At 39.5% G+C, this 21,435-nt stretch overlaps 2 protein-coding genes across 4 annotated transcripts in view; one reads left to right on the top strand and one right to left on the bottom strand.

Moving 5' to 3' along the window:
• The window catches only part of phf5a (PHD finger protein 5A), a 373,616-nt gene extending 368,856 nt beyond the window's left edge, over positions 1-4,760 (top strand). The window contains exons 2-5 of the mRNA XM_074620638.1: positions 902-987; positions 1,341-1,364; positions 4,270-4,436; positions 4,562-4,760. Of these exons, the coding sequence (XP_074476739.1) occupies positions 936-987; positions 1,341-1,364; positions 4,270-4,436; positions 4,562-4,651 (333 nt within the window). The 5' untranslated portion in view covers positions 902-935 and the 3' untranslated portion in view covers positions 4,652-4,760. The remainder of the gene's footprint in view (positions 1-901; positions 988-1,340; positions 1,365-4,269; positions 4,437-4,561) is intronic.
• A 2,759-nt stretch (positions 4,761-7,519) lies between these two features.
• tefa (TEF transcription factor, PAR bZIP family member a) lies at positions 7,520-19,470 on the bottom strand. Of its 3 annotated transcripts, none has more exons than XM_074621004.1 (5): positions 19,265-19,470; positions 11,934-12,332; positions 11,357-11,577; positions 9,953-10,164; positions 7,520-9,620 (listed from the first exon to the last, which is right to left on the bottom strand). In XM_074621004.1, the coding sequence occupies exons 1-5, from the start codon at positions 19,329-19,331 to the stop codon at positions 9,596-9,598; spliced, it is 924 nt and encodes a 307-aa protein (XP_074477105.1). In that variant the 5' UTR covers positions 19,332-19,470; the 3' UTR covers positions 7,520-9,595. The 3 variants fall into 3 exon arrangements, with proteins under 3 accessions (XP_074477105.1, XP_074477106.1, XP_074477104.1); XM_074621005.1 differs by lacking the exon at positions 19,265-19,470 and adding an exon at positions 16,859-17,005; XM_074621003.1 differs by lacking the exon at positions 19,265-19,470 and adding an exon at positions 14,395-14,729.
• Positions 19,471-21,435: the final 1,965 nt, after the last annotated feature.

The following is a 21,435-nucleotide window of genomic DNA, read 5'->3' as shown; positions in this document are numbered from 1 at the left end:
TATATTTCTTTTGTATTAGATAAATATATAAAATTTAATTTTATCTATGCTAGACATGATTTTAATATTTGATTGAGTTTTATAAAACTGAAAGGATGAGGACAATTTTTTTTTTTTTACTTTTTATTTATGAAGATTTAACTTCTGCACAACCACGATTTTTAATGACGAAATATTGTTATAATGTGTTTTTTTTGTTAAATAAATAAATAAATAAATAATATAAAATTAAAAAAATCGATAATCGTTTCCTTTCTTGTTTCTGTCTGGAGAAATATTCCCCTCTTCATTCATACATAGAATTTATTCCAGGACACTCCAGTTTTATTGATGTTTTTTTTTCCCTTTGGCCATTTTCATTTTATACATTGTGCTTTTTTTCATTGTTAAGCCATGATGGAGAAGCAAAGTGACCAAAGTCTCTTGGCAAAGTCAGCCCTGCACAGCTGTGTGAATTCAAACCTCCCTTCATTTGTGTCATTTTAAACTCAGTTTTGAGTTGTTGTTTATTTTCTTCTCTCTCTCTCTTCTCCCTTATTTAAAACACGACATGCCAAAACTGAATTTGCTGTCATTCCTGTTCTGGTGAGGGTCTTTATGTTGTTCACATCCACTGCTAAGCCCCTCGTTTCTTGTTGTTGTAAAAGGTGTAAGCTTTTGATTTCTATTTTACATTTCCTTATTTTTGTTAACAATTTATGCTTACAGAACACAATATATGCTGTAAACCCTGTTAGGACATAATGTGAATACGTATCACTTAATATAGTTCACTCTTTGGCTCGACTGTAAGTTGCGTTAATTAATAAAAATGTTTTTAAAAACAGTTTCTCTCCGGAGACGCTAGGTGGCGGTAGAGCAGCGCGTCATACAGAGTTTCCGGTTCAAAGGTGAGAGTTGAACCAGCAGCGCTCTCCTCACGTTTAGCCAACAACATGGCTAAACATCATCCAGATCTGATCTTCTGCAGAAAACAAGCCGGTGTCGGTACGTTTAAACTTACTTTGTTTCCTGCATTACCCTAACACTGTTATTTGTGTAGCAGCTTGGTGTCTATTGTTGTTTTGTTGAGGTAACGTAGCTGCCATGCTAACATGCTAGCATGTAGTTCATTCATATAATGTTAGCCCTGGTGCTAGCTAGCTCTAGAAACGGCTCACAACACGTCTACATGTTAGTTTCGCTGAATATTACTTCAGTGTATTTAATACTGGGTTTTACTATAACTATGAAGAAGGAGTAGGTTGTTCATTCTAATCTAGTAAAGCGATATTAGCTCATTAGCACTGTTAGCCAGCCCGGCAACACTGACTGACTGACTGCTTTGTTTTGATCCGCAGCGATCGGGAGACTTTGTGAGAAATGTAAGTGTTTCCTTCTATGATTATATATCACAACTTGAGTGTTTGAACCGTCATGTGTTTTCCTCTAAGCTCAAAGTCTTTATTTAAGTCTACAACAAATACAAAAGTGTATTATTTGAGGACAATATTGGCTGGAAAATCACAAACCATAACATGAATTGGTTTCCCAGCTAACAAGAGAATTATTGGTTCATGACTTGTACAGTTAATGACGTGTATATATATATATATATGTATATATGTATATATACAGGTGCAGCTCAAACAATTAGAATATCGTGAAAAAGTTCAATATTCTTCGTCAGTTATTTAAGAAAGTGAACATTTAATATATTATTCATTACACGAAAACTAAAAAAGTTTCAAGCATTTTTTTCATTTTAATTTCGTTAATTACAGCCTACAGCTCAAAAGAAAGAAAGAAAGAAAGAAAAGGGTATCTCAAAATATTTGAATATTTTTTTTCGAGTTTGAGTAAATTTGCTATTCATACAGTATAAATAGTCTAGTCTCAGTCTAGTTCAGTACACGTAACCACAATCATGGGGAAGGCTGCTGACTTGACAGCTGTCCAGAAGACGATCATTGAGACCCTCCATAAGGAGGGTCAGTCAAAGAAGGTCATCGCTGAAAGGTCTGGCTGTTCGCAGAGTGCTGTATCGAAGCATGTTCATGGAAAAGTGTGGTAGGAAAAGGTGCACAAGCAACAGGGTTGACAGCAGCTTTGAGAAGATTGTCAAGCAAAGCCGATTCAAGATATTGGGAGAGCTTCACACGGAGTGGACTGAGGCTGGAGTCAGTGCATCAAGAGCCAGCATCCACAAGACGTCTTCAGGAGATGGACACAGCTGTCGCATTCCTAGTATCAAACCACTCCTGAACCAGAGACAACGTCAGAAGCATCTTACCTGGGCTAAGGAGAAGAAGAACTGGACCATTGCTGAGTGGTCCAAAGTCTTCTTTTCAGATGAAAGTACATTTTGCATTTCATTTGGAAATCAAGGTCCAATAATCTGTAGGAAGAGTGGAGAGGCACAGAATCCAAGTTGCTTGAAGTCCAGTGTGAAGTTTCCACAGTCAGTGATGATTTGGGATGCCCTGTCATCTGCTGGTGTTGGTCCACTGTGTTTTATCAAGTCCAAAAGTCAACGCAGCCGTCTACCAGGACATCTTAGAGCACTTCATGCTTCCGTCTGCTGACAAGCTTTATGGAGATGCTGATTTCTTATTCCAGCAGGACTTAGCACCTGCCCACAGTGTCAAATCTACTGCTAACTGGTTTGCTGACCATGATATTACTGTGCTTGATTGGCCAGCCAACTCGCCTGACCTGAACCCCAGAAAGAATCTACGGGGTATTGTCAAGAGGAAGATGAGAAACATAAGAAACAGCTGAAGACTGCTATCAAAGCAACCTGGGCTTCAATAACACCTCAGCAGTGCCACAGGCTGATCGCCTCCATGCCACGCCGCACCGATGCAGTAATTTGTACATTTATTCACTCAATACCAAGTATTGAGTAGTTATTCATACTGAGATACACATACTTTTCATAAGCTGGACCTTTCTGTATTGTAATTCCTTTTTTGATTGATCTTATGAAATATTCTAATATTTTGAGATACCTTTTTTTTCTTTTTTGAGCTGTAGGCTGTAATTATCAAAATGAAAAAATGCTTGAAACATTTTAGTTTGTGTAATGAGTTTAGAATATATTAATGTGGAGGCAATTTCTGTAAAGAAGGACTCGAAAATCAAGAGAAAGTCTTTTAAAGGTTTAATAAACACTTGCAAGTGGGCAAACAACCATCAACATAAATGTTCAAGGCTGAGAGCCCAGAGGCTCTCCGTTTCGTGACATTTATACCCTCGCTTGCAGGCTCACAGTCGTATATCTCACATTGTCTTTTTGACTGACAGTTCTGTCCTTTTTAGGGTTACTTGTCCTCAAATAGGCTCTACAAGTTCGTTGACTAGGTGACCGACACCTAAACAGAAATAGGCCTTAAGGGCAATGAGTGTCATCTGTCATGACCTTAGGAATGTGCACATGTTTGTATTTTTCCAACACAATTCCTCCCTTTGAGCATTCAATGCTCACATAAAACAAAGAAAATTACAAACATACATATAGGTCAACGTCAACTCTAACACATACATATTAATCAAACAACAAGGAAAAGTTCGTTGACTAGGTGACCGACACCTAAACAGAAATAGGCCTTAAGGGCAATGAGTGTCACCTGTCATGACCTTAGGAATGTGCACATGTTTGTATTTTTCCAACACAATTACATTTTCACTTTCTTAAATAACTGACGAAGAATATTGAACCTTTTCGCAATATTAAATTTTTTTGAGCTGTACCTGTATAACAGTCATACTAACCTTCTGTATAACTATACTTATTTCCATGGTGTTATTAAACCTTTGACATTAATACAAGCAACTAATAACATAGTCAGCATTTGAGTTGTGATAATAAGTGTTCACAGTTTCCCATTAAAGTGTACTCTGTAGTTCAAATGTTCAAATATACAGTATATCAATGAGTTGTGGATTGTTTCAATACGTACTTGTCCATATACCTGTTATTTTATAGACAAAATTATGAATCAAATATTATATATAACATATCTGGATCAATCAGTAATGAAAACGTTTGTGGCTGCTGTACATTGACACACACAATGTGACATTATGGTGGGGTAAAGATTTATCTCAAAACACCTATTTGAATTATGTCCCCTAGACTTCAATGATACGTTGTTTCAAAGTTCATTTAGTTGCTATAATGTTTCGACTACTACATTTTATTATTTATTAATATTTTAGTACACATAATTTTATTTGCCTCCCCCTATTTTCTCTCATCCGTGTCCTTCCTGTCCCGGCTCCTCTTAGGTGATGGCAAATGTGTCATCTGTGACTCCTACGTGAGGCCGTGCACGCTGGTGCGCATCTGTGATGAGTGTAACTACGGCTCCTATCAGGGACGCTGCGTCATCTGCGGAGGGCCCGGAGTGTCTGACGCCTACTACTGTAAAGAGTGCACCATCCAGGAGAAAGATGTGAGTGTCCTTCAGCACATTTCACTTCTTTCTTATCTGTCACTGAAAAGAGACTGTATAAGGATTTAAGGCTTCTTTGAGATGAAAATGTTTTTCTAAATGTTTTCTTTCTGTTTCCTTTCCAGCGAGATGGCTGTCCTAAGATTGTGAACTTGGGCAGCTCTAAAACAGATCTGTTTTATGAAAGGAAGAAGTACGGCTTCAAGAAGAGGTGAAGACACCACGGCCCAGTTCTTGTTTTAGTTTTTCAGCTTTATGCAGATTTTTTTTTTTTTCAAACCTCAAGAAACTTTTTTTGACTTTTCAATAAAACTCAGTTTTATATTTCTGTCTTGATTTTCACTCTGTTCTGAATGTTAAAATACTCAAGAAGCTGCATGGGCCTGTCGACGCTCACACAGTGCTTTATATTAATAACAACTAAACATTTGTATACTTAAGTGTCATCACCGAAAAACATTCTTTATTGATCAGCAACATGCAAACATCACAAAACATTGGATTTATAATGGAACATTTAAAGATATTTTAATACTCAACAAGGCTTCATCCAGTGGTTCCAAGGTTTTTGTCATCTTACTGCACGGATAACTGATATACAGACGTGGACAAAATTGTTGGTACCCTTCCGTTAAAGAAAGAAAAACCCACAATGGTCACTGAAATAACTTGAAACTGACAAAAGTAATAATAAATAAAAATTCACTGAAAATTAACTAATGAAAATCAGATATTGTTTTTGAGTTATGGTTCAGCAGAATCATTTAAAAAAACAAACTAATGAAACTGGCCTGGACAAAAATGATGGTACCCTTAACTTAATATTTTGTTGCACAACCTTTTGAGGCAATCACTGCAATCAAGTGATTTCTGTAACTCTCAATGAGACTTCTGCACCTGTCGACAGGTATGTTGGCCCACTCCTCGTGAGCAAACTGCTCCAGCTGTCTCAGGTTTGAAGGGTGCCTTCTCCAGACTGCATGTTTCAGCTCCTTCCACAGATGTTCAATAGGATTTAGATCAGGGCTCATAGAAGGCCACTTCAGAATAGTCCAATGTTTTGTTCTTAGCCATTCTTGGGTGTTTTTAGCTGTGTTTTGGGTCATTATCCTGTTTGAGGACCCATGACCTGCAACTGAGACCAAGCTTTCTGACACTGGGCAGCACATTTCGCTCCAGAATGCCTTGATAGTCTTGAGATTTCATTGCACCCTGCACAGATTCAAGACACCCTGTGCCAGATGCAGCAAAGCAGCCCCAGAACATAACCGAGCCTCCTCCATGTTTCACATTAGGTACAGTGTTCTTTTCTTTGGATGCTTCATTGTTGCGTCTGTGAACATAGAGCTGATGTGACTTGCCAAAAAGCTCCAGTTTTGTCTCATCTGTCCAAAGGACATTCTCCCAGAAGCTTTGTGGCTTGTCAATATGCATTTTGGAAAATTCCAGTCTCGCTTTTTTATGATTTGGTGTCCTCCTTGGTCGTCTTCCATTAAGTCCACTTTGGCTCAAACAGTGACGCATGGTGCGATCGGACACTGATGTACCTTGACCTTGGAGTTCACCTCTAATCTCTTTGGAAGTTGTTCTGGGCTCTTTGGTTACCATTCGTATTATCCGTCTCTTCAATTTGTCATCAATTTTCCTCTTGCGGCCACGTCCAGGGAGGTAGGCTACAGTCCCATGGACCTTAAACTTCTGAATAATATGTGCAGCTGTAGTCACAGGAACATCAAGCTGCTTGGAGATGGTCTTATAGCCTTTACCTTTAACATGAAGGTCTATAATGTTCTTTCTGATCTCCTGAGACAACTCTCTCCTTAGCTTTCTGTGGTCCATGTTCAGTGTGGTACACACCATGATGCCAAACAGCACAGTGACTACTTTTCACCCTTTAAATAGGCAGACTGACTGATTACAAGTTTGAAGATACCTGTGATGCTAATTACAGGACACACCTTAGTTTAATATGTCCCTATGGTCACATTATTTTACATCTTTTCTAAGGGTACCATCATTTTTGTCCAGGCCAGTTTCATTAGTTTGTTTTTTAAAATGATTCTGTTGAACCAAAATTCAAAAACAATATCTGATTTTCATTAGTTAATTTTCAGTAAATTTGTATTTATTATTACTTTTGTCAGTTTCAATTTATTTCAGTGACCATTGTGGGTTTTTCTTTCTTTAACGGAAGGGTACCAACAATTTTGTCCACGTGTGTACTTGCCCAAAGTATGTCTGAACCAAGACTTTTGACCAATCAGAACACGTGGCATATTTCCTTTGGACGCACATGAATTAAACTACAAAACTTCTTAATAGTTTAAATATACTCATCAAGAGCATAGGAAATTTGGCACAGCTATGGAATAAATCCAGGAACAAAATATGTTCTCCATCGTGAACAAGAGTGGAGACATAATATATTATTAGCTTGCTTGTACAAATATGATATAAACTGACACTATAAACTTCTATAGCAAGAGTTGGAATGCTGGATGAGCTTGTTTCAGGTTAAGTTTAATGAGCAGCATCTCTCTTTTTTCACATCTTCTCCTTGAACTTCCTCCACCAGGTGGCAGTGTTTCACAGTTTTTGCTCTGCCTTCTGCTCCAATAGTCCACACAGGACTTCTTTTCATATAAGGGAAATTAATCAAATGAAATAAATGATTGTGAGCAAAGATAGTGTTGAGTTATTGACATGAAAATATAGTGCCTGGAAAAACTTCTCCACATGAACAGATCATAAATGAGTGAACTTGGGACTGCTTAAGTTTAAAGTTTGACTGTTTTAATACAGTGAGGGATTTGTGCAATAATCCTAACAACGGAATTCACAATTTGACTCAAATCAGAAGACAATATGGTAGACATATTAATACAGGAATAAAATTACTATATGAATTATATATACGATCATATTTCTATATTGCCCTCTGATTGGTCCAACCGACTCAAGCAAACTACAGTACCCATTCTTTCACTGTGGACCCCAGCTTCAATTTATTTAGATTGGATTTAGGTCTTCTAAATGAACTGCTAGAATCTAAAGAAACATCTCCGTGTGAAAGAACTCAACACTTTTAGTCTTTCTCAACAAGGCTTTATTTATACATACCGTATATACAAGACACAAAAAGTAGCCACACTCAAAATGCCATGACGTTTCTTTACAAAGAAATACAAAGACGGTACCAGGAAGGTTAAAAACAACTCCTTTAAGTTGACAAATTGACCTGTTCCGTTATAGCAGAAAGCATTAAAAAAATACCAAAAGTAGTCAGGAAGCTCATCATCATTCATGTCAGAATTATACAAAATTTACTGATGTAAAAATTGCACTTATTGACAAATGTGACTGTCCTGACTTTTAGATGTACTCCCCAAGAAATATAGCACTTGTCTGATAACTTTAACCAAAAAAAAAAGATGTATGAACAGATAAAGATGCATTTAATGCAAGTTGTATTGTTAAAAAGGAACCTATATTAGTTTAAATTTTATTTCACCTTGAATCATATTTCACACATGGGGAAAAAAGGACCATAATATTGAACTTATTTTGGTGAAAAGTCACTGTGTTTGTTGTTTGGAAGCACAGCAACAAAAGAACAAAAACAGCTTTCCCTTTTTGTCAGAACTGGAGAGTAAAGTAATTAATTTTCAGATGTTATTATTGTTACACAATATGCCCCCCCTGTAAACTGGCAGACAAAAATGGCTTGGAGAGTTTTTGATGCGCCAATATAGTCTGCACCCATTGAGGCTTCCTGGTTTGTCAAAATTAAATCATTTAAAAAAAATCTGTTGGCAACAGACGCTGCCGGCTGACACGCCTCAGACAGAACAGACAAAGCAGTTCAGACACAAAATGAGGAAGAAGGCTGATGAATGTGTCCACCAACACATCCTAAAAACTTAACAGTTGATACAATCTAAATGCACATTTCCTCCTCGTGAAAAGGTTTTTTTAAATACCCAGTTTTGTGATAATTTCAAGTAACCTGTTGTGAATAATAGGAAAGTATGAGCTTGATTGTATTAGAGTTTTTAGGCTCAGTGTGTCAAACATTTCCCCCTCGAGCTGCCTTTAATAAAGCACTAATTAAAGTCCCGTTAGCATGCGACAGCCTGCCTTAAACACTCATTTTCAGACATTAAACTCGGCCATTGTGCAGCTCTTTTATTTCAGGAATTTACACTTTCCTTGCTTGAAATGTATCCAAAACTTGCAGTGCAAAAACTTGCCTTACACTGAGTTTTTAATGTCCAATGATGCTGAGCACATTGTGACATGATGGAGGAGGAAAAAATACAGTCTAGAAAGTATAATCTTAGGCTACAAGTATTTACAGTACATGCATTAGTGGATTCTACACACAACACCTCTGAAAGCTTACTGACGTAAATGGACGAGTCTACGCTGACAACCCGCAGAGAGCTAAGCAGCAGGCGTCCTACTCCGTGACAAAAACGGCACAAGAGCGACAGCGAGAAAGACGCCGAGACAGGGAGTGCCGGCTCTGTGCCGCCAGTAACGGGTATGTGTACGTGAAGTGTCACTGTAATCCCCTGAAGAAGCTTAAATTATTGGAAATGTCACAGTTAAAGAGGTTTTTTTTGTGGGCAAAGAAAAGCCCAGCTCTTCACATAATCCGCGGCATAGTTTGAAAATAAAAAGGCGGATTTCAGAATTCATTCAAATGTGGAAAGAACTGGAAGTAACCTGCAAATCAGTTTTCTACAATATCTAAATAATGACTAATAATCTCGTCTAAACTATTGCAACTGCTACCCAAAGTATCATCTATCGTTTGAAAAATAAAAACCCACGGTTCCTCCAAAATAACCATCACGAGTGATCTCTTTCGGCCCAAAAGGCGTACAAAACATGATAAAAGTACAAGTCGTAAAAGACGTGTACTGAAGAAGCACTTGAATATCCTCTCGCACTCGTCTCACTCACATGGATGGTAAATCAAATTCTTAAAAAAAACAAAAAAAGATATATCAGGTCTTTTACATGCTATTGCATCTCCACGGCAACACCGGTCATGCCTTTCCTCTTCTTCATCTGATCGATTCTACAGTTTCCAACGCCGTTGGTTTTGATTTATTCATTCATCAGAAAAAATAAATTAATAAATCAACTGCTGTCTATTGGTCCTCGTCCGGCGATGCACTTGAAAGAGAAGAAGGATGACAAGGGGAGGAGGGAGAGAGGTCAACATTAAACAGCGGAAACATTATTCACACGGTTTGGTTTTTGTCCTAGTCTCAAAGGGGCGCTCCTCTCCCTCTCCCTCTCACTCCTCTACTGCGGCTAACTCCCTCCGTAACACAACACCGTCTTCTCAGTGGATTTCGGCACGACTAACAATCAGGACTGCCTCATGAGAGCAATGTCCGAATAATGTTTTCTAACCTGACATTTGAAAACAAAGTGACTCATACTGTGCTGCCTGCTCTATGGATGTCCATTAACAGTTTCATGCTTTTTCGTGGTCCCCTTACAGTGGTCCGAATTTGGCTTCGTAGCGACCCGTTGTGTTCTTGTAGCGGCCGCACTCCTTCCGTAGCTCGGCCACTTCTGTCCGCAGCGCCGTGTTCTCGCGCTCCAGGAAAGCTGCTCGGACCGTGATCTGGTTCTCCTTTAACCTGCGGGCGTCGCGTGAGCGCTTAGCGGCCACGTTGTTCTTGCTCCTTCTATGCCAGTACTTGTCGTCCTGGAGGGAGGAAAGAAGCACTGAGTCAAAGAAACAGGACAAACATGCCTTCTGGGCTTCAGGTTAACCTAGTTTAACAGTTATTGTCAACACATTCGACCCAAATCTGAACCCAGCCAAGTGCTCAATATGGCCCACAGCCAGGCTCCTTTGTGTGTGTAAACAAAAACCCGTGTTCTCAGGCGGGCTGGGGAGGAAGGAAACCATCAATTTGAATATCGTCATTCCGCTGAGTCACTGTGAGTTCGCAGAGCTGGTTCACTGTGACATGGCCCGAATTCTACTGCGAGCATTGAGAAGGTGGCTGATGAAATTAGAAGCCAATAACACAGTTACAGGCTGGTGATTTCATCAGCCACCTTCTCAAATGAAATTTTTTTTGTATCACGGTGTCAGCTAAACTAGAAATCAATATTATAGGTGCATAGGCCACCATGCATTAGCACTGGAACCCTTTCGTTCTTTCATAATCCAGTTGTCTAAAGATCTTTGCAGACCAAGTCCGAATTTTTCGTACATGTTTAATCCATCATCTAATGAAAATCACCTCAAGCAAAAATCTTGCACACCGAGTCCGTGAGTTCGCAATACAGGACAAAACTGAATTAATTACGTGGGTGCAATGGATAGCACTAGTCCCAAACGGGGCTAATAAATGAAAGACATTAGCAAAACGCTATTGTTTAGCGGCCTAGCGCACAAGAACTACTGTCTAATTTTTCCTACATCCTTTGTTTTGCATCCATCTCCGATTCTAAACAGTTCTGCAATCAAATTCCGCATCTCTTTAGTCTTTTATTTGTTAATCCTGAAGTGCTTTGTGCTGGGAGACAATACAAATGTTTATTATGCCAGTTTGGATGATGATGTTTGTACGGACGGTGGCTCTGAGTGGTCAAACAACCCTCTTTTGCCTTTTGACGGATGCGAAAAACACGCAAAAAATCTAACCTGTTCCAAAACTTAAATGACGGACGAAAGATTCGGAGTCGGTGTGTAAATTTGCACGAATTTCAGACGAAACATACGGACTTGGTGTGCAAAGGCCTTAAGAAGTGAAGCTTATTCTAATTCTAAATGTCAAAGCTCTGCTTTACGCTTAAGTTCTCCTATCTATTGTCGTGTTTTCCATAAAACAAACTATGCACAAACACAGTGAAACAAACTGCTGGACTGTTGTGTGTTAGCATACCTTCTGTTCTTCAGGTACAAACACCTTCTTGGCCTTCTTAATCATAGGCTGTGGCTTGAGCTCATCTTCAGAGAACTTGTGTTTGCGAGGGTCAAACAGCTCCCCTCCGGGCACGCTCGACAGCACCAGGTCGGTGGGATCTGGCTCGTAGTTGATGTCGACTTCGATCTCGTCTGGGTCTTCGGGCTCTGGGGTCGCTCGGTTGGTTTCAGTGATCACCTCTGAGCAAACAGAAGAGGAACACGAGAACTGAGAAATTGGACGGCTGTAGATTAAACTGAAGGTTGGCGACACAATTCAATATGTGGTTTCTTTCCGCCATAACACACACACTGACACTCCAACATGTGCCGACTGCTGATTATCCTGCAGTTAACTCTACTATCTTTGCTATGCAGAGGCACCGGAATCTATTTCTGTCACCCCATCAACACCATCTTTAACCATAGCCCCCATTCCCCCACACTAGGACTTGACGAGTCATCTCACTTATCCTGAACATCTAGTTTCCCGCCTTGTAAAACACATACTCAGCAAGAGTTTAGTGAAACCCTCTGATCCACCAACCCCCACTCACCAGCAGTAACTTCACAGATGATATCAGAGTCGCTCTTGGTGATGATCACCACTTCCCCCTCACACTTCTCCAGTTCCTGAATGGGCAGCAAGGACAGCTGGGACACGCTCGCCAGCTTGGCGGCCTTCAACTGTGCAGAGGGGGCGACCTTCCGTTTCTCCGTCTTCACGGCGTCTCCGTCCGGGTTGCCCTTTAGGAGGTCCACGTCGGGCAAGGTGGGGATGCCGTTCTCCATGAGGAACTCCTCGAGGTCCATGTACTCCAGGTGGAAGTTTTCGCCATCGTAGGGAATGGTTTTCTCCCAGATGGCGGGGGTCAGGGCAGCTGAAGGACCCATGTCGCTATCTCCTCCGACCAGGTCCACATTGACTCCCAGACACAGCTTTTCCTTGTCGGTGTCTGAAACACAGGAAAGATAAACATTTAGATATAAGAGAGGGTATTCGTAGTAATTGGTAAACGCATTTGTGATGACCCTAAAGTCAGTTTTGTGTCCAACCCTATGGAGGTCAAAAGGAAAACTCTTCAAGTGAAGCACAACTGAGAGTTCAGTTGGTTTTTTTTCTCCAGAGAAACCCCACCCAGAAAGGTCCCCAAGGGCACCTAATCCAAGTTTTTGTTGCACTTTCGACAGTTACGGGTTCAGTCGTAAATTCCACAAGCTACAGATGATAAATGCAATTCATAACTGCAATCTGCTACAGAAAATCTCAATTTTGCAACTAAACAACATTTGCTGAGGTTCACCAGTTCACCATTACTGTTCACATTCAAAGTACGATTTTTGTTATTATTTATTGAAAACTTTTAATCGGAAGTCCTCCACGCTCTACTAAAAGCTCAGTGGAGTCCTCGTGATACCAATAATAGTAATAATAATAATAATGGTCATTACTTTAGGATGGACCTCAGATCCATCCAATGCAAGTTTCATGAGCATACTGAAATGTTTTCTGGTCAACACAGTTGTGACAGTTTATGAATAGAGTGTTTAAGCCCATTCCACAGTAAAAACAGATGCATATAATAGCAAGGCATTACTGTAAATATTAGTGTAGAGAAACATGCTACTGACACCTTTTATCACAATCTTTGACAAGGCATGCACTCTCCTTCACTTATTACTGAAAAATAAGTCATTGCAACTAAAAGAAAGGGAACTTTCTATCAACAAAAGTGCATTTAAAATCAGGGGAGTGTCTAGAAAGGTCTAGATGGTGAGGTGGGTCTAGTTAGTAGCAGACTGGCCCACACAGAATCGCTTCAAAAGCTTTAGTATAGCAGCGATTAAATGCATCACAATTAAGTGGCTAAAACCTGAGCCCCTACATACAATTTATGGATTGAGAAGGTATGGGAAATTTACCACATGGAACAAATAACCTATTCCCTGAGACTCCAAAAAGACACATTTATTAAAGGGGGAGCCCTGTCATGACCATACTGATACATTGTTTAAGTGTGTGTCCATTGTTTTTCCTCTGAATTCACTTTATATTATAGTTTAAGATGAAGTCTTGTTTTGTTTTTGTGTTTTCTCTCTCCCCTCTTGTTTTAAGTTGTGAAATTTTGTGTAAAATGATTCAATACTGAAGTGTTTTTATTACGCAAAAGAATTGTGAACAGTATTCACTGCGTTCACAGAACCTCTTTGTGCTCTCTGTCCCAGAAGCTCGGACAAAAATTGGGGAAAGGGCTTTTGCATATTCTGCACCCTCAGCCTGGAATTTGCTCCAAAATGACCTAAAAATCAAGAAGCTGGTATCATTAAATATGTTTTAATCTAAAATGAAGGCTTTAGAAGCAGACTCTATGACATGCCAATGTTTTTAGCTCCTTTGTTGTACAGCTGACTCCCAGAAAAACTCCTTTTTGTCCCCCCATTTCTCTTTAGATAGTTCTCTTTTAATGCAGATTATAGTGCTTTTAGTGTTTGTGAATTGTATTTTATCTCTATTTCTTTCTTTGTCTGCAACTTTGTGTTCTTGCTGCTGACCGTCTTGGCCAGGTCTCCCCTTGGAAAAGAGGTTCTTAATCTCAATGGGAGTAACCTGGTAAAATAAAGGTTAAATAAAAATAAAAAAATCCCTGCAAATGAACAATGAAAGCAATAAAACCACTTGTATTCTGACTATTTCATGGTGGTATTAGATTCAATCCATCCATACAGGTGTAATACCAGAGCTTGGCCAGCAGACGTCGTGATTTATTTTGTTACTGTATCAGCTGCTTAGAAACAGACTGAAGAGAAGAAGAGAGGTCTGTGTACATTATGTTCAAAGCAGTGTACTCTATAGTGAACACAAGTTAATATCGCTACACAACTGTTAAACACATGTTGGATATCCTCTGTCGGCTACATTGTTGTGATACATGTTATTATCACGTTTTTAGACTGTTTGACCTAACAAACTAACGCCACATGGTTGTCCCCTCCGTCTCCGTCCATTTAACTACTCACCGTCGTCTCCGTCCAGAATATTCGGCGGAGGCATTTCCATGATCTTCTTCAGCACCACGGGGAATGAACCCGGAGCCCCCGAGGCCGTTTCCAGGGTGAAAACAATAGGCTCTGACATGTTGAACCCTTGTTTGTTCACGTTATCCTAAACTCAATAGTTATACAGGGTGTCTCTAATGTGTTTAAATCCACCACGACGGTAAGAGCATCCCCAAAAAACTCTCTGCACTGGCACACATCCACTTTCTCTGAAAAAAAGTAGGTCGTCTGGTTTTCGGTGTTTCGGAACAAACCGCACCTCCTCGTCTGTACACACCCGCCCAGCCTGATGCTGATTGGCCGACCGGGCCCTCGTCTCATGAATATTAATTAGATGGCTCAAAGAGGGGGCGGGGTTTATAGTGAGGAGCCAATAGCGGGCGTCACGTCGCACCTAGCTGAGCTCTCATTGGTTGACCGAGTTATGTATCTATATGTTCCACAGAATACATTAACAGGGGAAAATAAATGTGTCACGAGCCAAAGGCATTGAGATGATACATATATCCATGTAGTCTGGAATCTATTAGGTCCTGAGGTCATCAAGTTTGTTTTCTTATCTAGATTTTAAACAATGTCCCATATTATATGCACACTTTCAACTTTTCAGTGATTAACAACCAGCACTACTCCCAATAGACCACTTACACACCAAAACACTGACAATTACCTGATATTTTTCAGGTGGAATTTCATTCATTCATTCATTCATTCATTTAATTCTCACTGTGCAATATCATTTTCCACTTGTGCAATTTTGTTAATAGTCTGTTTATTGTCAATACTGTATATACTGCTCCTATTTTTATACTTCATTCTATTTAAATGGTTCATATTTTGTTACACTTTGTTTAGCTCTTTTTTTACTGTTAGCTGATGCATTTTGTTTTTTTGTATCTCCTTTGCTGCTGTACACTGCACATTTCCCCACTGCGGGACTAATAAAGGAATATCTTCTCTTAGTTAAGAGCTAATTAATGCATCAGCAGTGTCATCACATTATCATCTTCACAAATTACACTACATATTAAACGCGGGTTCCCATTTTTTTTATCCTGCAAATTCGTTCACACTTCTAAAAAAAACATTGCCCCAAGAATACAACATATAGTGAACGTATGTTGTTATGTTGCAGCGCCACCGCTCACATGGAAAAAACACGTGCGGCTGCTCGCCCTAACATGTGTACAGGCTCTGACCAATGGAGCGGCTCCACTCACATGCACAGAACATGAGAGGAGGGGCGGCGAAGTGATGCAATAGTGCAATTGGCCGCGTCATGAGTAGCACTTATGGGCTTTACGTTGCAGTGCGTTCTGGGTGCTTTGCTGCAGCTGGGACATCCCAAGGGCAAAGATCAGAACAGAACTGGATCAGTCTCATGACAACTTCACCATGAGAGGTGGTGGCTGATATTCCTGCCTCATCACCTTCAGCCATTGCATAGGAAACTGCTTGTTTGCAATATTTTGTCTGGTTCATCCTTATCAAACACTTGATCAAAACTCTCTTCGCTGGCCCACATCCACATCCTGCAACAAAAAATAGTTCTAATGCTAGTACATCCTGTTTTCTTTGACAGATGAATACATTTAAATTCACGGACGCATTCTCCAAATGTTCTCTCCAATGTGTCTATTTTTGTCTGGGAGGGGGACGTTTTTGTCCAATGCTGCTTGTATGTGTCTCACAGAATCTGTTTTTGGCACAACATTATGAGGAGAAGCCTTCGGGGTAGGCTGCTACAGTAAATGGCACGTGAGCTCGGCGATGTAAAGTACCTATAACCTACCTGGCATTAAATTAATAACACAACCAGAAATATTATAATTAAGTACGCACTATAAGTCAAAATGCCCTGACTTTCCTAAGAAAAAAATGATTGACACTTGACCTTTTAGGACTTGACCTTAAGAATCTTCCATTAAACTACCTGTTATCACAGAATACTAAATGACAATCACCATGAACCATGATGTACAATAAAGTCAGCAACTCTAACTTACATTTTTAATACTTCTTTGCAGTAGTCTACACAACAAAAAAGAGAAACTGTTATTTAAAGTTTTCAGGCACTCTGTTTTACTAGAGAACTAGAGAACAGGGCCTATAAAGAAACATTTCCATATGACCCTGACTAAAATGTGCATGTTCTGTGTGTTAGTGTTAAGACAGAAACATCCTGTAACACTGCTATATTACATAAACACACTAACTCTTAACTGACAGTTGGCTAAGTCAAAAGCAAACATACATAAAACCTCAAACAAACATTAAGTTCAATTAAATCAAATGAATCAAACATTTGCCTCTACGACGCCTCGCAGTTCTTTTTCTACGTCAACCATCACACATGATACAAGTTGTTTTAAGTTTTAAACATCGGTGGCTGGTCAAAGGTGTGATCATATAATATTACACTCACGGTTAAGTCCCATGTGGCTAACAGATGCAGGTATGTCTGGACACAGCAGCAGCAAAGACGGACTGTTTTGGCTCACATGGATGCACGGCAACTAATTTAATCTGCCCACAAAGCCACTTCCCTTTCTGGCAAAGTGAATTAAAAGTGAATGGCTTTCTCTGAAAACAAACTCCATAGTCAGCATGACTGTGCTGAAAAGTCTTAGGGATGTTTGCAGCATATTTTGCTTTTGTGGATTCTGTGTGGTCTTGCTCAAATAAATCCTTGTTCACTATCAGTGAATGAACAGCAAATACAATCAACAAATTCAGAAGGGAACAGCTACTGTACTGAGCCCTGTGTCACGCCGTGTTATATGCATGAAGCAATGTGACGCTCACAGATCATATAAGTGCTTTGCCACAGGTGATGCAGTCGACAATGCAATCTAAAAATAAAGAAGCCAAGATTTTGAAGCCTACGTAGCAAATTCTTAGCAACTGCACGTCGAAGGTCCTGGAGCAATTCCCAATCACACAAAGTGCACTGTCTCTGTAAGCCCTGCAGCCTATTACCATGGCCAGCACAACCTATAAAGTTATTCTTTGATATCATTTTTGGATTAAAGGACCAGCTCACCCAAAAAAATTTAATTTCACTCCCATGTTTGTATGACCCTCATGACCCCATAACTTCATTTCAGACTACTAGAATTAATGTGAACATCTTCGGACAGCTCTAAAAAAAAACTTAAAACAATCAAATATATCCAAAGAGTTTTGTAACCTAACTACTGCACTATGAATCCATAATTGCCAAAGTACCTCATTATATTAACTGTTAGCAGGTGGAAGATAACGATGGACATTTCACCAATATGGGAGAGAGAAAATGAAGAATGTATGTAATTAATTATACTTATTGTGAGGTTCTTTAGGTGCTCCTTTAAATTACACACAGAAACAGACTGACTGAGTGATTGTTAAATCAGGTGGAATGAGGCCAACGGCAACAACAAAAACAAACCTCTCAATGTAATGATATTACCTGACTCTAATCTGATCTCACTAAACATGATCCAGAGAAAGGAAACAACAGAGCCACCTAGTGATTTAATCACGGATCTACAAAGCCCACCAGCCTGTACAATAACAGGACCATAATGCTTTTCCTTATCCAATCTTCTCTTTTATCTGATCAACACATCCCAAGGACAGGATTTATGTAGGGTGGGGTGTGGGGGTGGGGGGTGGGTTGGTGGGGGGGGAGTAATTCTTTATGTGTATCACCCAATGTCAATGTGTTTCTGATAAAGTTGCTATAGTGCAGGGGGTCAGCAACCTGTGGCTCTGAGGTCCAGGGTACGACAGTAAGACAGAGTATTAGGGCCACATTGAGGAAAAAAAAATTATTTGAGATTTAGAGAATAAAGTCATAGGTTTACGAGAAAAAAAAGTAGAATTTTACGTATTATTTTCTTTTTTACACTTACAGTTATGACTTTAGTCTCATAATATTACAGCGTTTTGTTTCTCTTAAAGTTATGACTTTATTCTCATAATATTACATCGTTTTGTTTCTCGTAAAGTTATGACTTTATTCTCGTAACATTACAACTTTTTTCTCGTAATATTATGACTTTATTCTGGAAATCTCTGATTTTTTTCCCTCAATGTGGCCCTAATACTCCGTTGTACATTTGCACTTTGGCCCTCACTGCATTAGACTTATATACTATATACTTGGACTATAAGCTGTGTTACCTTCATCACAATGCTCAGATGTTTTGCGGCTCCAGACTGTTTTTTTTTTTGCCTAAATTGGCTCTTTTGATAGTAAAGGTTGCTGACCCCTGCTATAGGGTCTAGTTGGGGTTAAAGGTCACTTTTAGTTTTGTTTAAAGATGCAACAGGATGGACAGGTCTTGCTGGGAGCAAATGTTGGTTTAACAGTCCTCACTATTCAGACTAACCACGCTCACTAGATTGACATTGTTCCCCAATAGGTTTTTCACAGCAATAATGCAGAGATAATGATGATTGCAGCTTTTGTACAATTATTTAGCTTTAGTTTGGGGTGATGGGCTAAAAAAAAACATTTAGTGATCAAGCAGGTAGAGATTCACTGTTCATCTCACTCAGCTACAGCAGCTAGTTGTGTAACCTATATAGGTTAAAGTCAAGAAAGTCAGCATTTTAAATATTACAATGTGATGATCACCAAAATGCCACAGACCCCCTCAGCAGCTGGCGACAGGTTCCCATCCAGCTCAGCTGACGGGGATTACGCAACAAGCACGCAGTCGTTTGCAGATATTTCTGTTTAAAAACGCCAATCCTCTTTTTTGCATTAAAAAAAACAAACAATATGAAGTCACGATGCTGCATGTAAAAGTCCAACAAAACACACTTTGATTTGCACACTTACCATTATCATCAAAGTTGGGGAGATTATCAAGAAGAGCCCTGAAAACCTCAGGGATATCAGTGCTCATGTTTGTTTTCCTTTAAATTACAAATAGGATATATATATAATATAAAAAATATTTCAGAGCTCACAAAAATCAATATTAGATTAAATCGAAAAGAGTCCGATTTGGGCTTTCACGAGCCTGACAGCTCCCATGAAATGCTAGGACAAAACTTAAACAGGTCGCACACTATGAACTCTTAGACAGGTTACTTAACAAGACCCGCCCATTCGGCTCCCCAGCAGCCAATCAGCAGCGCGCTTCCTCTCGGCAATCGACGGAACGAGCGCCGATTGGTCAGTAAGTGTGTCCGTCACAGCGGTGACAGCCAATCATGAGCCGCGTCTGGATTACCTAAGGGAAAAAAAAGAAAAGTGTAGGCCATAAACGTAGCAGACTGTTATGTAATAATAAAACATAGATTACTAAAAAGTAACATATAAACACCACCTGTAGCTCCTCCAGACTCGTCTGTCTATACAAAAATAAACTGTTTTAACCAGTTGGTGAGATTTAAAACAATAAATGCAAATATCACCAAATAATACACCTATTTGTTTACAGTAATAGGCTACTGTAGGGACTAGGCTATAGGAAACACTAACACAGGCTACAAGATACTAACTTTAAACTAATACGCATTGTATGTCACAATTGGAGCATTCATTTCCTGAAATGTCACAGTCACCCATTGGAAATTTATTTGAAAGTATAGGCTATAATAATACACGTGTATATGAAGGTAACACGTGTATTTCTCACAGTGAGCACAGGTGAAGCTAATTACATTAATAATGGTTAATTTCCTCTTGCATGTGACTCAAAGGCCAGAGAACTAGCTCTGCAACTCAGACTGAAGAGCAGGTTGTGTAGCAGGAGGTAATGTGAGTGAATTATAGGTGCAAAGTGCAAAGAAACAGTGATGCCGTCAGACCAGTTTGCAATTGGAAAAAAAACTAATATTCAGAGAGTATTTTTTTAAGAGAGCCAACCAGAAAACGTGATCAAGTGCCATCTGGTGCCCTTATAATGGAGAAAACATGATTAAGTGCCCTCTAGGGTGGCCTTAAAAGAGAGAAAACATGATTAAGTGCCCTCTAGGATGGCCTTATAATGGAGAAAACATGATTAAGTGCCCTCTAGGGTGCCGTTCCAGTATAAAAAAATGGGATGAAGTGCCCTCTAGGATGGCCTTAAATGGAGAAAACGTGATGTAGTGCCCGCCCTCTAGCCTTAAAATGGACCTCATCAGCTGACTGGGCACAAGTCTAGAAGAGAGAGGGCTGTTATAGCAGGATATTGATGTCCATGGTTTTGAAAAGAGATGTGCAATAATTACATACGAGTGAGATGTCCAGGTGTCCACTTTGGTCCATGTAGTGTGTATGTGCATAGGTAGATACCACAAGGGGCATTTTATTATTTGTGACCTGACCCCTTAAACCAAACCAATATAATTGTTGTGAAATGTTGTGCTTCGACAAATGGAAAAACAGAGAAGCATTTGTTTTTTTCTAAAACAGTCCGTTTATTAAATGCTTTCAAGAGATTTGGTCCACTTATGATATCATGAACTTCCAACCAGGGAGGAGAAAAGAGAAAACAAAGTCAAGAAGATAAAACATAAAAACAACAAAATGTAAAAATACAGTACAAAAAGAGGCCTTGTTTTTTCCACTTCTTACAACCCTGGTTTCTTCATCAGAGTTGTTTGAAAACTATTCAAATAACCGATAATTTCTAACTGATTGAAAACCGATAAATTAAGATTATTTTTTTTGTGGCTGTGTGGGTGTGTGTTGCTGCTGGGAATCAGATGACACAAACTGTATCAGGGGGGCAGGACGATTATTACCAAAACGCCACTATGTCTGCGTGCTTAGGCCTACACGTGGGGGGAATAATCACTGGATTGTAATGTTGGAATGAAAGGCAATGACAGGTTTCTTGTACTGCAGCCACTTTAAATATTGTAGGTATGAGTAATAGAAAGTTTAGCCATACTAACTAAGCATTAATCACTGCCATTCATGTTGAAAAGGATGCAAAACAGAACCGCTAGAGGTAATTCACCCTTGTGATGTTAGTAATATTACAGATTAGCTCCGATTTGACTATGAGAGATCTG

Source organism: Sebastes fasciatus, chromosome 20 (genome assembly GCF_043250625.1).
Source record: "Sebastes fasciatus isolate fSebFas1 chromosome 20, fSebFas1.pri, whole genome shotgun sequence".
In the NCBI taxonomy this organism is placed as follows: Eukaryota; Metazoa; Chordata; class Actinopteri; order Perciformes; family Sebastidae; genus Sebastes; species Sebastes fasciatus.
The sequence above is the reverse complement of the archived record's forward strand: the minus strand, read 5'-3'. Positions and strand labels throughout refer to the sequence as shown.